Source organism: Ambystoma mexicanum, chromosome 2q (assembly GCF_040938575.1).
Source record: "Ambystoma mexicanum isolate Mex_15411 chromosome 2q, UKY_AmexF1_1, whole genome shotgun sequence".
In the NCBI taxonomy this organism is placed as follows: Eukaryota; Metazoa; Chordata; class Amphibia; order Caudata; family Ambystomatidae; genus Ambystoma; species Ambystoma mexicanum.
The window spans coordinates 311,093,082-311,111,469 of NC_090924.1; the positions used below are offsets into that span (position 1 = coordinate 311,093,082).

Genomic DNA, 18,388 nt, shown 5'->3' on the forward strand with positions numbered 1-18,388 from the left:
TCTTCTGCAGTTGTGCATGAATAAAGTTGTGTTGCACCCCAGCTCCTGTGTCCAACTCTCCTTGCATGGTGTGGAGAACAAATGCAGGCCGGAGCGTGAGGCGGTCCACAAGGGACAGTACACCCCCCAAAATACCCCTCTCCAGCAGGCAGGGGGAAAAAAGCCTGGCCAAAAAATAATAACTCTCTGCAATTCTGTAAACTGGTATACTGGAAATTCGCTTGTGAATGGTGGAATGTCCCTGCTCATCCGCACTGCACAAAAAATAGCCCCTTGCACGTAACGAACCCCCAAAATACACCGAAATACCCCCGCCTCTTGGTCGGCCAAAACGCCCAACTTCACTAAAAGAATACTATAGCTTTAAGACTTACTGTTAACCAAATTGGCTTGGTACCGGAGGAATGACGGTGTTCATCATCTCTCGGCCACGATACTGTCTTCAACTACAGCTTTCCTCTTTCAGCCACGAGGCTGCAACCTTCCCGCTCGTGCCACGCGTTGCAAATAAGACACGTTGATGTAGTACGCAACCTGAGACACGTGATTTGCCAGACACGGCTCAATGTGCAACCCACGTGATGTGCAGGGGAAGGCGCGTTGCTAAGGTCCGTTTCTCGGATGCGAAATAGACACTGTACTGTTTAGAAATGGCATCTCACTTTAGCGGCGCGCTGCAGCTGACAGACTTGGATGATTTCATCGGGCCCTCTCAGGTGAGGGCTAGAAGGCAGAGATTTCTTATCGTGTGTGGCCCATGTATTGAGAATTGCTGTTGTAAAGGTATAGGATGGCCCGGGGTCCTGGTCTGGATAGGACCAATTCTGAGAGATTTGGCAGGTGGAAGAAGTATAGGAGGAGGGCCAGTGGTTAGTTATCCAACTTTTAGATATGAGTGTGTCCAAGTCAAACTGTAGTATTTGAGTCGAAATATCAACTGTTCGGATGAGGCGTACATCCAAGGACTCACTTTTCATGTGTTTATTGTGGCAAATTTGGTGCGATATGGAAAAGTGCAGCCAGCAGGAGAAGGATGATGGACAGGGTGCAACGACAAATGCGCTACCGCTCGGGGGCTGGTGGGTGGGGGAGCTTGGGAGGGGGCTTCCTACAGATTGTTTGAGGTGCCATGTATCATAACCTTTGACATAACCTTTGACTTCTGTCTAATTCGCATGGCAGTAAAAACATAGAGAATGTATTTACAAATATTTTCTCCTTACTGAGTGATTGTGAACTGCTACTGCTTAGAAACAGTCTTGTTAATTCAGTGTGCTCTGTCATTTGTCCTAAGAGGATGTTGCATTAGTCAATTTTGTGATCAGCTAACTAAGTTATATTTGGTTGTTTTTTTTAATTGGGGCGTAAGGTGTGCCGGGGCTAGCCGGGACCGAGCCCTGGCCCTGGCAGTCTCTCTAAAAATGTCCTCTGATACGGAGCTCCCTCAGTCCTCCTCCAAGCACCCGGCATAATCTTAGCATCTGCTCATCCTGATCTTAACTTTAAGCACTAAAAGAGCCTTTGCAGCAGAGGCTGATTTGTGTTAATAACGATCGAGTGTTTAACATGATGTGATGGAATTATGTGGGACAGTCAATACATGACTCCCAAAGGGTGAAGCTGTCAAATGCATGCATATACATATATATATATATATATATATATATATATATATATATATATATATATATATATATATTCTCGTTATTTGTCGTCATTTTACAGTTTTGGTGTTGCCACAAATGAACCTAGCAGGCAGGCCAGTGAACATTATGTGCTCGGAAGAGTTACAGACTTGACTCGTTGTCACAGATATGTCATATTAAAACGTGTGCTAATTCTTATGTTCCCAACATTTTATGCAAAGTAGCTTACATTGGTTCTATTTGCCCCCCATCCCTTTCTCATGGGTAATGTCAGGGCCTGCAGAAGATGCACGGGGGCTCGGTGTGAACCCCTTCAAAATGATGCCCTTGGACCCCCTAAACCTTCCCCCTTGTGGCGCATAGATTTTAATGTAGATGTTTCCAAATGCAAACTCCAATGGATTTATGATGGGTGGAACATGAGCCCCACATTGAAGTTCATTATTCCCCAAGCATATTCACTGCCTCACATTAAAGAGCTGAAAGCAAGCTCACTGATAACGCATTTTAAAGAGGTATGTCTTTGGCCAGCAAAAGCACATAGCAAGTGACCGCCTTTGGTTTGAGGAGACTGGTGCCTACCCAGACAGTAGGTGCATACTATCGGCCCCCTATTGTGGTTAAAAACTGTGGCTAAATCAATAGTAAAATACTGGGGGTAGTGTGTAAATAGCTGCAGATTATCAGCCTGTAGGGGAGCTTAAACCGTATATGAGCACTGAAGAAAAGGACGCAAGTTATTTTTTTTACAGAATGAAGGAGATTTACTCACTAATTGAATTGCTTATTTACTGAGTGAGTTCATTTACAGACAGCAATGTATTTAGAAACTGAAACGGGAGTTTTATTTACAGTATGCAAGCAAGACCTCCTGAGACAATGCTGACTGAAAATAAACGTTTGCAGGTCCTTGTTATGTATTGTTTGGGACAGGCAGCTCTTGACCAAGCCACCTGCCCCTCCTTTAAGCCACACTCCGCATACTTTGCCACACAACCTTTCCACATGGCCCCCACCCAATATCGTATCCCACTTAAAGCACTGACGTTAATTATGAGTAAACGAACGTCTCTGTGCTTTCTTGTGTCTGTATTGCTTCATTTCAATAGGTGCTCCATAAGGTGACCAGACGTCCTCTGTTCAGTGTGGGGGTAGGCCTACTTTTTCCCACCATGTCCCCCTTCATACAAGTGTCTGCAAAAGAGTGAAGGGCCAACGTTTTAATTTTAGCTATTCAATGGCGCCTTCAAACAACTTGTAAGCCAAAATTGTTACATTGGAGTACAGATAGGAGAGAGATGGAATGTGAGAAGGGTCAAACAGCTTGTGGACGATGTTCAGATTTGTACCCACAGATTGACCACCCCTGTGGTGATTGCCACCCACTACCTGCCTAAAACACACCCTCCCCGGATTTCTTTGAGCTAGCTATGTCACTCCGTAGCCTGGCAGTGTTATTTCTAAGCAATTTACTTGGACTTAATGGCAGCTATTAAGTAGCTCCTGGTGTAATAAAAATGTCTTACCAAAGCGTCCCTTCAGTGACTTCATTTCTAAGCAGTATGTTTATCCTTAGGTCTGTTCCTTTCACCGAAGTCCTGTTAAAACGCACATTGGCAAATCCAACCATTTTGAGTTCTGTCTGCATATTAGATGGGCATTTGCCAGACACCAACTTCGTATTTCCAGTTAGCCGCACCATTTCCACCTGTTTCCATCTTATTGCCATTATGGCTATGCCTGACACATGCCTATCCCATGCCTACACAAAAGCCATACTTTTTTTGGCTTTTCCATTGCTTGTTCGACTGAGCTTTGAAGCTAGGTCCTTATCAGAGCATTGCATTTCTCTGATGAAGGGTAAATGCAGATGTAGAAGATGCAGATGCATAGGAAACTTGGGTTTAGGAGAGCTGGTGTAAATGAAAACAATTGTTATTGCTGCTAAAACATCAGATGGATCAGAACAAAAGAGGTACGGATGAGTGTGAAGTGATGGGATGGAAAAGAAGGGAGCAAAATCATGTAATCGAGAGGGGCGAGGCAATAGAAATTGAATTAACGGTAGTTATTGCAAATAAAAGGACACCAAAGAAGTGAAATTAAAAGAATGTATACCCATTGTGCCTATATTGTTCTGAGTGTGTCACTTTCAGAATTTAAACTCAATTAGTACACCCCAGTACTCTACGCAACATGTCAAATTATGGAGCAATACTAATGCTCCAGATAGAAATTAATTATGTATACTCATTTTGGGTTTGTGGCATATTCTTTAAATAGAGGATTCTGAAGTAGATAGTTTGATATATTTGCTGTTTATTGATTGGCACTCCTACAAAGCTATATTATTGAAACAAAATTGGTTGTCTGTTTTGTCATAAAATCATATACAGATCTGTGAATTCCCTTTGTCCATTGTGGTTCCATACATCATATACTCATTAGTAGGTGCATTTTGTCAAGTGTGTAACTGTCCTCCACAAGATAATAATTGATATTCAAACAATTGAATCGAAGAGTCCTCAAGGCTTGAAAAAATATTTAGGAAACTTGAAGCAAAGAAAAAAAGACATCTTGGGAACTTGATACAAAGATTAAAAAAAACATTCTTTTTTTTGGCTCAATTCTTCTACACGTGTTTTCACCCCTGTAATCAGTAGGGATTAAACATCAGGAGGGATTAAACATCAGGAGGGATTAAACACTATTTGCATTTGTCGATAGCTTTCTATAATTTTCCAAAATGATTAAATCATTGTTGTATCTAAAATCAAATCAAAAGGAGAATGCAGTGAGTAATAGTAAATAGTGATTAAAGTTAGTTGCAATGGAAAGAAGGTTATTTGTTATATGATGTGCAGAGAGATGCCAACTCACCCTTTTGTTGCTCTTGATGTAAGTGTAGTTCAAGGTAGCGAATCCTCTGTTTGGGATAGATAACCCTGTGTGGATAAAATGTGTGTGTCAGACCATGTTTAACTTCTAATGCTGAACTACGTGGGAGTTGCAGAAGCAGGGGTTAGGGGATGAACAGTGAAAGAAAAATTAGCCCTAGAACATTGAGATAACAAATGCATCTTAAATGTTACTCGCCTATTGTACTGCAGCATGTCCGCATCGCAAAGCAGTCCCTTCCGCTGCTGTTCTCTTCTTCACATGACACAAGAACATGTAGGCGTCCGGGGGCAGACTTGGGTCATCGCAAAGCAGTCCCTTCCGCTGCTGTTCTCTTCTTCACATGACACAAGAACATGTAGGCGTCTGGGGGCAGACTTGGGTCATCGCAAAGCAGTCCCTTCCGCTGCTGTTCTCTTCTTCACATGACACAAGAACATGTAGACGTCCGGGGACAGACTTTGGTCACTTAGTACCTCTGGTGGTGGCACTCTGAGCCTCGTTACAAGTACAGCAGTGCAAGTAAAAACGGCAGTAATGCATCAGTAGTTTCAGTACTGCCGTATTACTTAGTACTACATGTTTGGTGGTAAGGGGGAGGATTTACCTACAGTACTTTACAGCCAAAAAATCAGCAGAATTACCACCAGCAGTAACTGCTGAAATCCCTATGGAGTCCAACGGACTCCAAAAAAGGGGATCAACACCACCCTACCACCAGTTGCAATGTCGCGGTAACAGTGATCGAGTTTGGTGGTGAGACCCTCTATCCAAAGAGGTACATATGCTTGTCCTTTTGTTTTTTTAAAACATGTTTTATTTTTTTTGTGAAGCACCCCATTTCCTTGTTTCTGACATTAATTTTACCCACACTTATCTGAAACCAACGGGTTAGTAAAGTACATTACAGAAATAGTGTGCTTAAAAATACTGATTGACGCATCTTGTTTCCAAGAGTCCCTCTTTCTTATTTAAAGATTGTTCTTAGGAATAGGTGTACATGTTTCCTTTCTGTCATGGCTTTCAAAATGAATTGTAAAACTAACCCAGGGGTCATGTCTCCGTACATGCAAGCCTTCACCATTGATTCTGCTCGGAAGGGCTGATGGCAGTTGTAGTTCTAAACATCTGGCAAGCCAAAGATTGCAGACCCCTGACTACACTTTTTTTCATCTAACCAAACTACTGCAGTTGCACTCTTATTCTCTCAAAAATGCTCTCCAATCCTGTTTGTAAGTCTTCTCATCTTTAGACCCCGTCATTTTGGGATCCTATGTTATTTCCTCATTAAACATGTAGGACTAAGAGTACTAAAATGCAATATAATGTGAAACTGAAAACCAGGACTTGCTAATAGTTTCCTACCTCACATGAGGCAATCTGACATCTCCTATTTACTGACATTTAGTTGGTAGTTCTTTCAAAACACACCACATAAGTCTTTTTCATTTTTTTGACAAAGGCTTGTATCCTGTTATGAATAAAATGTGCAATCCCACAGAATAGTTGAAAACATGGTTTTCCTGTCAACTGAGCAAACCCACCAAAGACCATCAGCGTTGTTAAGTTGAATGCTGAGAAGCCAATTGGAGACTTTGGAATTGCAAATGTTCAATTTCAACGATTCATACCACAAAAGGTAGCAAGGGCCATCACTGGGTACAACCTCCCTTTAGAGAGGGAAATAATGCAAATCACAAAGTCTAGGGGGGAAATGGATTTTCCTTAGAGGGCCTCCTCACTTCCTTGAGAGATGATGGACATGGTGGTTCTTCTGTGTCTGCCAAGGAGTGTGGTTAGACGGCATTCTCTGACTACTGTGTCGCATTCGGTGACTTCTTCCATGCTAATCTGTTAGTCAATTAGGTTTCTTCTGTTAGACTTTATAGCGCATGGTTGAGGTGTCTCTGTTGTAGCTGTGATAAAGTGCTGTGCGTCTGAAAACCTCACTCCTTTGCTTATGCCTTTCATCCAAGGCTACCCTTTCCGTGTCACAATTTCTTTTTTCTTCAGTGACTACATAGCTCTTCCATGTCTTTTCACTTATGTGGGCTGGGTGTATCTTACCTGTGTCTTTTTTTTTTTTAATTATTTGTTCTTGGATCTCCTCCTACATCATTTTATGACTCTCTTCGTGTTACTTAATGTCATTTCGGGAACATCTCCACGTCTTCCCTCACATCTGGCAGGAAGGAATAGATGTGACCATAATGGGCTTTTCCATCGCTCATCAGTTGAATGAGGCTGACTGCGGTCATGTAATTTTTGTAGTCTCGATTAGCAGTTGCTCCTTCCACTGTGGTCATTTTGGTGTCATATTTGGATGCTGCATCTACGATAAAAGGATTTGTCCTCTCACATTGTATGTTAGCCTGCGGGTATAACAGTGCTGCTTTACATGTTTGATGCTGCTTTTGGATTATAACTTCATGAGACATTGCACACCACTGTCACCAATTCCTTTGGGAAGCCTTCTCTGATAAATATGTCTTCTAATACCTTTTGTGTTAATTCTGGTGACTATATCGTGCGTACAGTACATTTTCTTTCTACTTGGATAAGTAATTTGAGAGTACCGCTCTGCATTTCACTTCACGTCCATGTGATCTAATGCATCTATTATTCCGACGGGCACTCCGCTTTCTGTAAGTAGAGCTTCAAGCCTTTTATCTCTATGGTAACATGCTTAGCAATTCTGGACTACTATATTTGTCATTATCCATAGCTGAACACCATTACATTTCTTATGATCTGCACTGTGTGAGTGGCTCGCATGTGCCTTGTTTTTTTATTTTTATATATAACTCTTTATTATTTTCAAATAAAACCAAAGTAAACAAATGGTTGTCAAAACTTGGTTACACATTGTTGGAGATATATCTATACAATCGGGACTAAGAACATTGCGGCATGGTGTAGACTCAAATCAAATAACAGTTCATCCTCAAACCTGGCGGCCCGAAAACAGTAAATCAGAGGAGATGCTACATCCCTCTTCACCCCTCCCTCCACCCACCCCATACTTTCTGAAATGTCTGGGGCAACCCCATGCCGTAAACACACGCCTCTCTAAAGACGCACCCCTGTCAACCTCTGCTGACCAGCGACTGAATCTTGGTTGCTCCGCTGAGCCCCTCGTTGCAGCAATGAGCCTCTTGGCCATCCCCGGCATATTTGGTGAACCCCACTCTCCCCAAATATCCATCAGCACCAGCTTCGGGTCACATGGGACCTGGGACCCCAGCAGTAAGGTTAACAAACGGATGCACTTCCCTCCCCCCCATCCCCCAGAAGACCTAGATTAGTTTGCACTCCCATAACATGTGGAAGAAGGTGCCTGCCCCCCTCCCTACCCTCAGATACGTGTTGTGATATACTACAGCCCCCCCCCCCACGAGCCATTGCCGGCCATGAATAATATGCTTGGTGCAGTATTTTGTATTGGATTAAGCGGAGCCTGGCAGCCATTCCTATCTCCCGTGGGAACATGAGTGGTTCTACCCACTCCTCTGATTCCAGTGGTCCTACCACCCTCTCCCATTTTTCTTGGTACAGCGTCGAAGTAACTTTAGTGACTATTTGTCGTGGAAGAGATTGGCTTCCAGGGGTGAGCACCTAGGGCCCCTTCCATGGTGGGGAACTGGGAGCCGATATGATATGGCAATAATGATATGATATGGCATTTATAACGTGCCTGTGCAAAAGTGTTTTTAGGTGCGACAGGACAAGGCGGGGGAAACGGAGGGAGTGCAATAACAACGATCTTACTAGGCCCTGTGCCATTCAGATCGTGCAAGTGCAGGGAAGGGGAGAGGTGCCTTGTCTCGAGACGTAGGGGCAACGTGCTTGCCTTGGAAGCAAGGCGACACAGAGTAACACAGGTTCGATCCCCGGGTTCGCGTTCGGTATTAAGCACGTTATAAATAACCTATCATATCATATGCGTTAGCCATCTGGAGAAAAATCCATCTGGAGAAAGATACCCTCCTATCTCCAATAAGGAAAAGTTCACTACTGCCGATACTACTTATAAAACAGCCATTCTTAACACCGAAAGAGGTTTGCAAAATCGGGTACAAAAGAGCTCTTTACGATACTAAGGGAACTGAGTCCCCTGCACCGCCCACAGAAGCCTGCATCAAAGATGCAGCTTGGTGCTCCAATATCCAAAAGGCCATATCTGACAAAATTGCCTTACTCCAAGCCTAAATGGAGAACAAAAAGAATAGCCTAGCTTTGAGCGCCAACTTGTGCACATTGCCCAATGCTCAAGCTCCTCCGTGTCGCCCTTTCTACTTCTCCCGAGTCACTACAAAAGAAGTTGAAAACATCATCACAGGGCTAAAAACCCACTAGATTCCAGGGTGATACTGGCCCAACTTCAATCATTAAGGAAGGAGAAAAAGATCTAGCACTGTTTATCATTGCCTTGATTAACTCATCCTTCAAAAGCTGTTCAGTACCCAACAACCTTAAAGAGGTATGGGTAATGCCCCTCCTCGAAAAACCAAACCTAGATCCTAACATACCCATAAACACAGTTGCCTTCCTCTTAAAAATACTAGATAGAGCAGCCTATCTAAAATACAAAAACACTTGGAGGACAACAATCTCCTGGGCCTGCGCCAATCTGGCTTCAGACCCAGGCACGTCACTGAAACCACCCTCCTGGATCTTAAAATCCAAATGGAGGAAGCCAAAGACAGGCAAACTAGCCATTCTCCTACTGCTGGACCTCTCAGCAGCATTTGATCTTGTGGACCATCAGATCCTTACAAAACACTTAACCACAGCCGCATCAATTTCCACGAAAGCCGCTAGCTGGATCCAATCTTTTTTGTCAAACAGAACAACAAGGGTCTTTGTACCTACAGCGTCGGCTGAACCAGTACCCTTCTACTGTGGAGTCCCACAGGGTTCCTGCTTTTCACCCACGCTCTACAACATTTTCACAAAGTTCCTCTTTCATCGTCTCGATACCTTGGGTGTCACCCACACAAATTACGCAGATGACGCCCAAGTCCTCATTACGCTAACTGGCTGCTATGACGAGGACTCCAAAATGTTAAATGAAATCTACCTCGAAATACAGGCGTGGATGGCCGCCCACAGCCTTTATCTAAACGACAAGATGGAGCTTAGCTCGTCTAAATAGACTTGATACACGTTTAAGACTTTTAACATTGATGGGAACATCATAAAGGTTGTCAATGAGGTGAAAACCTTAGGCGTCTACTTACACTCCACTCTCTGTCTCAAAAGACAAATCGGCACCACAGCCCCAACTACAGCATACACCAACAAACTTATCAATGCCTGCAAACCTTACTTATCTACTAACAGCTGCCTTACACTCACCAGGGCATTGATTTTATCTAAGTTAGACTACTGCAATACACTATTCCTAGGCTCCACCCAACGCAACTTGAATAAATACCAAGTTCTCCAGAACAATGCTCTCAGATTCGCCTTAAACATACCACGCTCTAATCATATCTCTGCCACTAGACCGGATACCCACTGGCTCCCAGTGCGTGACAGAATCTCCCTGCACACGCTAGTCATCACGCATAAATGCCTGTCAAATGCAGCCCCCAAAAACCTGGCTGACAAATTCTCTAGGAAACAACCCTCCAGACCCTCAAGATAAATCTACTCACACTGTCTCACACTGTCTCAACATCCCTAAGTACAAACTGAAAACTGCAGGCTGATCCAGCTTCCCTGTGTTAGCTGCAAAGTGCTGGAACTCACTCCTTACAGCCATCAGGTCTGAACCTTCTTTCTGGAACTTAAGAGCCAAGGGGAAGGTTTGGCTCCTTGCCCAGCAACATTAAATCCCAACCATTACTGCATTCTCCACCCATATTCGCCACCCTCTCCTCCACTAGTAGGCACAAGTGCCAAGTCCAACTCGTGCCCTTGTGTTGTTACCCTTTTGCAGGTTGTCTACTTTCTTGTAACCTGTGCTTGTCAGTATGTAACTATCTAGCCTTGCTGTAATCTTTGTTGTCCTGATGCTGGTACGTTGACCAATTTGTAACACTCGTAAACAAGCCACTTATCAACTGTCTCTATTTGTATGCACTTGTAATAATCAACTATGCTAAAGCGCCCAGATACCTCAGGGTTAGGTGTGCTCTACAAATAATAAACAAAACTAAGCTGCAAATGTCTGTATCGCTCGTTGTTCAGGAGCTCAGGGTGTCTTGCAACGCTTCGAACAGAGTAAGTTGCCCATCCCGCACCACATCTCCCATGGCACATACCCCTGCTCTTCTCAGAACGTGAAGTGGGCCATTTTCAGTATTTCAGGGAGATACCTATTGTTCCAGAGGGGCTGGTCCAGCAATGGTTTCCTTCCCCAGCCCATTTGATGGTGTGCATCCGCCCATACGTGCACGATGTGTAGTGTCATCAAGGGTAGCCCAGTGGTCCACCCCACCCCATCTCATACAGTACTTGCTTGGGTGACAACCGTCCCATCCTGCCCTTCTGTATCGCAGTGTGGGGGAGCCTGGGGCCGCCGTGCAGCCAGTCATTTTCTACCCCAGTTGTGCCGCCCAGTAATGCATGTGATGGCAGTGCAGACTTATTCTTCCTTCCCATTGGAGGGTTTTGAGTGCAATGCGTGGCTGTCTGCTCCCGTAGAGTGCCTTCAATGGTGAAAGACCGATTTGGGAACCGGGAGTGGGGCATTTTGCAGGACATAGAGAATCCTTGGGAGTGTCGGCATTTGCCCAGCATTATCAGTGGGAGGGATTGCCAGTTTACAGTGTCTGCAGATAACCTGAGGTTGTCGGCGTAGAGTAAGACCCCCATGTGAACCCCGCCCACTCCGGTGCAGTTCAGAGTTTAATTTCTAATGACAAGTGAGAACAAACTGGGCAGCCCTGCCTGGTCCCCCATCCCAATGGGAAGACTCTGAAAGACACTCCATTAACCCATACCACTGCCTCCAGTGATTAATACAACAGTCTGATCCACGATATGAACCCCATCCGGCCCATTATTTCCCATAGTGAGGCCCACCCAACTGAGTTAAGTCCACAGCCAGAAGCGCTAGCGGGTCCAGTATCTGCGATGCTTGGCTAATAATGAACTGTACTCTACAAAGTTTCATGTGCGTGGACCTGGATGGTATGAATTTGCACTAGTCCGGGTGTATCGGGAAGTCTCTCACGCCCAACAGCAGATTAGCAAGGACCCTTGCTACGACCTTGGTTTCCCCGTTTTTCAATGATATCTGCCTGTAGGAAGCACAGAGTTCAGGCGACATCCTGGCTTTCAGCAGCATCACGATGCAGGCCCTCCTGAGATCTGGGGGGAGGCAACCGCCCCGCCTGCACCACATGAATAGGCGGTGTATGGGACCTACCACCTGGTCTCCCTGGCACTTCCACGTTTCCACAGGGAATCCGTTGTGCCCGAGGTATTACCGGATTGATGCTGAGAGTGCCGCTTCCATCTCTTCCTAAGTGATCTTCCTAAATCGAGCCTCAGCGCCTATTGTTCCATTAGAAGGGGGATCACCACTGAGACAAGGATGCACAGGGAGTCTGCTGGAGGCCCTCCTGTGGGGGGCTATGTAGCTCCTCATAGAATCATACAACTATCCCTGCAATATCTGCGTCTTGCCCCCCCGACCCCTGGTATATGGCCCTAACGCATCCATTTCCTCTATCATTGCATGTGGCTTGTTAATGATGCTTGTTCTTAATTCTGATGGCAGAACTGTCTTGTGTCCTCTGAAAACCATGTCCTCCATGACTAAAATTTCTGTTACTGGGCAGTATGGTTTCAGTGCTGGTGAAAGACCTCGGCTGGCCACCCTTTCACAGAGTACTCTCTGTAAGACTTTGTCAGTCTCTGTGTGTTGTATCCACTGCAATTTGCTGAAGCTATCTTCTTACTCGGGTGTCCTCGACAGGGGACACATCCACACTAGTCCTCAAGGAATGTGCTTGACATTTGTTTTACAAAGCAGTCTTGTTTGGCAGCCCCTATCCCTAATCTTTCACCCTGGGCTATGGTCTATGGAATAGATACATTCTTGTAGCTTGCAGCAAACCTGGAATACTATAGGGTGAGTGCCTTCGTACCTCCAGGGCTGGCCTGAGCATTAGACCATAGGTTTGTGGTATGTTGAACAATATTTCGTCCCCCTACAGCATGATGTTGGCTCCTGTGCCATATGCACTGGCATTCATGTGTTTCTATGTCAAAAGAGCAGGTCTAAATGACTGCAATTCGGGATATTGACAGTGGTTGCCTTTACACTGCACAATTCTACTTATGCTTCAAGTTCACATGTGATCTCCTGGTCTTTCTTCAGCAGTCTACTCTGGATATATTTTCTCTGTGAGCCTAATACATTACTTTGTTAAAAAGGAGTGTTGGATCGCCTCTACTGAAAATGAACATGGGTCAAATACCTTGTTTTATGGAATTTCTTCCACTCGGGAGGGTCTACAATCGCATTTTAGCTCACTGCACCCTTCACAGAGGAGAAATATCTATTTGCATATCAGTCTTTGTTCCACCCACAAGGGCAGCCCAGCACTGAAATGCTACTTTGGAGTTGGAGAGGTAGTCCTGAAAGGAAGGTGATGCTCGTAGGAGGTCAACGTATTGGATCATAGTGGAGCCCCATGGGAAGGTGGACTCCTGGAGGTCTTCCTGCAGAATCTGGGAGAAGAGAGATGTGGAGTCAACATATCCCATGAGAAGGGATCTGTAGGTGAGCTGCGGCCCCTTGTATGTGAAGGCAAAGAGATATTGAGAGTCAGGGTAGATAGGGACAGAGAAAAAGCCAGAGGCAAGATCAATGCAAGTGAAAGATAGGGCTTTTGGTGGGATATAGGAGAGGATGGTGAGGTGGTCTGGTATTGATATTGATATTGATATTTTATTTCTGTTGCGCTCGTACACAAATGTTTCAGAGCGCGACAAGGCAAGGGAGGGGAACAGGGGAGAACAAAACGGCGATCTTACTAGGCCCAGTGACATTGAGAACGCGCAAGTGCATGGGAGAGGGGAGGGGAAAAGTGTATGGAAGGGGGAGAAGTGGAAAGTGCGAAGCAGAGAAGAAACAGATAAATAACAATACATAAATAATAAAGGCAACAAACAGCGGTAGTGCAGCCAGCAATTTGCAAGTGCTAGGTTTAAGGCAGCAGACAGGGTAGGTCTGATAAGTGCAGGAAGAAAAAGGGGGTGCTGTATGAGTACGGGGGGGGGCCCGGAGGCAGTGCGGGAGGGTGGCAGGGTGAGCAGGTACCTGGGCCCGGAGGACAGAGGGTGGCCAGGTGTTACGGTTCCAAGAGAGAACAGATCAGCAGGGGAGAGGGGGAGCAAAGGCAGAAGAAAAGAGGAAGGTCTTGAGGTGCTTCTGGAACCGAAGATGGTTCTCCTCAAGTTTTAGAGTGGCAGGGAGGCTGTTCCAGAGGGAGGCCCCAGCCGAAGACCGAGATCTACCCCCAGCTCGTTTCTTTGAAAAACGACTGACCCTGAGGGAGTTGGAAGTAGAGGAACGAAGAGCTTGAGAGGGGAGGTATTTGCAGAGGGATAGCTGAAGGTATCTTGGACCCAGGCCCCAGAAAGCCTTGTGTACAATGCAGAGGGTTTTGAATTTAATCCCTGCACCCACTGGGAGCCAATGGAGAGATTTCAGAGCTGGAGAGATACGATCCCAGGGCTTGAGGCCAAGGACAAGCCTTGCAGTCCTGTTGTGGATTAGTTGCAGAGGGCGGAGAGTAGAGGCAGGTAGATTTAGAAAGAGGCTGTTAAAATAGTCTAAGCTAGAGGGAACCAGAGCTTGGGATACCATGAGCTTCTGGGGGAAGGAGAGGAAATGCAGAGTACCTCTGAGGAGGTGCAGTCGGAAATTTGACTTTTTAGGGATCTCAGAGATGTGGGCGGAGAAGGAAAGGGTGGAGTCAAAGATGACCCCAAGGTTCTTAGACTCGCAGGTGGGGGTAGGAGGGAGGGCCAAGGGAGGCTGGCCAGAGTGAGGGGAATGGATGGTGAAGGTGTGCCTCTGTCTTGCTGGCATTCAGACAAAGACCATTGGCGGCACACCAATCTTGAATGGCAGTTAGGCAATCAGAGATGAGAGAGGGAGAGGAGGTGGCAGAGGGCAGCCTGAAAATGAGTTGAGTGTCGTCAGCGTAGCACTGCAAATTTGAGCAGAAAGTGGCAATGCAGTGGGCGAGAGTTGCCAGGTATTGGTTGAAAAGCCAGGGCGAGAGGTTAGACCCCTGGGGAACACCACATGTAAAGAGGAAGATAGATGATAGGAAGGAGCCAAGTTGGACCTGGGAGGGTCGATCTGAGAGGAAAGAGGTCAGCCAGGCCAGAGCCTGATCAGGGATACCCAGAATTTCACGTAGATGGTTGAGCACGATGGTATGGTTGACTGTGTCGAAGGCAGAAGAGAGATCGAGGAGGATGAGGACAGAGGGAATGTTAGAGTCAAGGTTGGAGAGCAGATCTTCACGGATGTTCAGGAGAGCAGTTTCTGTGTTTCTGGCAGCTCTGAAGCCAGACTGGTGGTCATGGAGACAGCCAACAGAATTGAAATGAAGGTTAAACTGAGAGATGGCCAACTTTTCCAGGAGTTTGCCAAGAAAGGGAGTAATGGAAATTCGGCGATAGTTAGCTGGACAAGAAGGATCAGCTGTGGGTTTCTTGAGAAGAGGATGCACAAAGGAGTGCTTCAGAGGGGAGGGGAGGGGAAGGATCCCGAGGCAAAGGAGTGGTTGCATAAATCAGCAAGGGCCGGAGCGAGGGTGTCAATGTGGTCCTTGATGGTTTTAGAGGAACCTTTTTTGACAATGCTTTCATAGATCAGACTTGTATAGCGACCTCGTCGGGGGAGAAAAGAGGAAAGGACGAGAAGGATGGTGGGGGAGGTGGCTAAAGGAGGGTCAGCAAGCACAGATGGAGAGGGGAGGGGGAGGGGTGTGGATGGAGAGGGTGGACAGGATGTCCTGGGTTTTTTAAATGAAGTGAGAGGCAAGGGCATTGCAAAGAGCCTGGGAGGCAACAGGAGGGGTAGAGACTGCAGCAGGGTTGGCCAGCTCCTTGCAGATAAGAGGTTTGCCGAGTTGTTAGATGCTGCAGAGACACGAGCTTGAATGTGGACTCTCTTCTTGGTGACGACAGTCGGTATTGCCTTTGTAGTAGGCGACAGGCCAGCTTGTCAGAGGATGAACAGGAACATCCTACTGGATGTGAGGGTATGCAGCCTTATTAAAGGCGTGCAAATTATGCACGAAACCGAATTTGCCTGTGCCCTTTTTTTCTGTTAGCTGAAACAATTACCCAGAAGCCTTGGTGCCACTCTCTTGGCTGCTGGTAATGCTTCCACAGTTTTCTCTTAGGCAAGGTTGAACTTCTATTGTGCTCACAGTATTGATTAAATTCACAATCTCAACAAAGGAATACTCTTGGCTTGGTCAATGCTTGCTCTCTCTACAACTGCAGATACAGTGTTTAAACACTTGACTTCTTTTATGAGTAATGGTTAGTTCACGTGAATAAAGATGCAAAGTTCACTCTTCCCTTAAAGTGAAATTAGGCACTCGCAACCACTTCTTCATGAGTTTTACAAGGTTTGAAATGTTCAACCATGTCTTTTCTTAATGTTTGTTCTGCGTAATGAGGCACATGTGACCGCTTCTTTATAAGGTTTACACAGTTAGAGGGTTTAACAATGGCTTTCCGCAGCGTTTGCTTTTCACACGAGTGAAGGAGAAATAGCCCGATCACACGCTAGTGCTACTTATCCATTGTCACATTATCAATAACTCAGAAAAGAACTTCAGCTCGCTTCTGCTTATACGCAAGTGAAAATTAAACTGTATACTGTCGCCGGCAGTGTTTGTACAAGGAATCGGGACACCAGGTTTGACTCCCCAGCTTCTGTGATGCTCTCTCCACGTGTTGAACAACTTCTACTGCTTCTGGCTTCACTTGGAACCCTGACCCTTCCTCACTGAAGGTGTCTCTGATCCGACCATCCAATTAAGGAGCCCCTCTCGTTCCCGAGACCCACAGCTTCACAACAGCTCCTCACCTAGGTCTCTGACATGCTTCTTGCACGGCAACCTCTGTAATAAGGCTTACATGGGGAAAGGCATTCTGCCAGCACACCTTCTACTGCGCAGCCTCTGCACTTCAGAGTTTGGAGGAACAGGACCCTCACAGAACAAGCGGGTGAAATCTGCTGCATCCACGTTCCGGCGTCCCTTCGGCTCTCCCACTTATGCCCGGATTGCAAACACTGTGCCTTCTTCCTTCTGCACGCACTCCAATCACAGTTCCAGCTCCTTCTCATTGCCTGCACCTGAGGGGACCTTTTAGGCCTCCCAGGTTCCTTCAGGTGTGGGTTGTTAGACTAAATTGCCTGACTACCACTAAAGCCGAACTCCTCAGTCCTCTTCCTTGTCCCAATACTTATGGGATTAGACTTGTAGTCTTCAACAACAAAATTAGTCATTTTAACTAACATTTTGATTTTAAGGGTAGATGTATTTCTTTTAGAATCATTTAAAGATGAACCATTAGAATGTGGTTACAGAGGAAGGCAATTTACTTAAGGCAATATTTCTAGATTACTTTACATTATTCCTTTGGGAGTAAGGAGGATTTTTATCCTGAAATACCTTGAATGATCTTTCTGTTAAGGCTTGTACAGGTTTTATGGTATTTGTGACCAAAGCCACAGATCTTGTATGTGGTTCAGATCCATCATAAAGGCAATATTTATTTATTTTATATATTTATAAAGCCTGCAGCCATTACCTGTTTTGGTAATTTTTAGAGGCTTTCCCTTTCAAAGGATAAACTGTGTCTCATCCCATGGGCCTTGTCTGCTTCCAGGTGATTCTCCCGCAGTACACCACTCCTAAGGTCCGGATTAGGAAGCGTCTGCCTTTCCCTGGCCACCTCGGAGTAGACTTTACGCAGTGTTTCAGTGGGAATAGGACGAAATGTCTGAATAAAAATTACCGACCCCCACCAAAAGACCTAGAACTTTTCGTGGTGTGTGTTTTAACTACCAAAAGTTTGAACTTTTCGTGGTATGTGTTTAGCTGTTTTGGTGGGGTCGGTATTGAAAAAAATAAAAATAATAAAGGCTGGGAGGGTGTCCCCCGGAACATCCCGCTCACTATAGTGAGCGGGTGTGGCGGGGGACACCCCTGAGCTCATCCAACAGAACAAAAAACAAAAAAAGGGGGGCTGCGGGTTGTTCCCCCCGCAACATCCCTCCTCACTATACTACACAGTATAGTGAGCGGGGGTTGTGGGGGAAACCCCTGCATGTTCACATGGGAAATGCACGAACACAAAATGTTCGTACATTTCCCATGCAAACATTTCCATCGCAGGTAATGCAGCCACAGGCAGATCCTTTCAGTGAGGCATCTATAGGATTCATCACAGGTAGCACTCGGCAATCACAAACCTCCTGAGTATGATGAAGGGATGTGGCAAGAGCTGAGCCTGATAATTGTTGAGAGTAGGAAAAGCACTGAGGAGTGTGGAATACTGCAGTGTAAGACATGGCCAGCAAACGACGTGAGGGCAGGAGGAGGAATGGGTTAGGAGAACAAGGAATAAAATGAGGAGGAGGAGGAATTATCAATAAGACCCAAATGCATAAAGGAGGTTGTGAAGAGGATTCAGGAGGAGGAGATGAGACCCAAAAGCCTGGAGGATGTATGGCCAGCAGAGTCCTGGAGGCACACACAACCTGTAACATCAGAGGGAGAGAGTGATACGGAAGATGAGGGAAGAAGCCAGATAAGATCAAGGAAATAAGAAAATACCAAAACTGG

The 18,388-nt window shown here is 45.7% G+C and overlaps 1 protein-coding gene across 2 annotated transcripts in view; it reads left to right on the forward strand.

Moving 5' to 3' along the window:
• Positions 1-552: 552 nt before the first annotated feature.
• The window catches only part of CIAO3 (cytosolic iron-sulfur assembly component 3), a 643,683-nt gene continuing 625,847 nt past the window's right edge, over positions 553-18,388 (forward strand). Inside the window, exon 1 of one of the 2 annotated variants that reach the window (XM_069647280.1) lies at positions 553-716. In XM_069647280.1, the coding sequence (XP_069503381.1) occupies positions 651-716 (66 nt within the window). In that variant the 5' untranslated portion in view covers positions 553-650. The remainder of the gene's footprint in view (positions 717-18,388) is intronic. The other variant, XM_069647281.1, reaches the window with a different exon arrangement.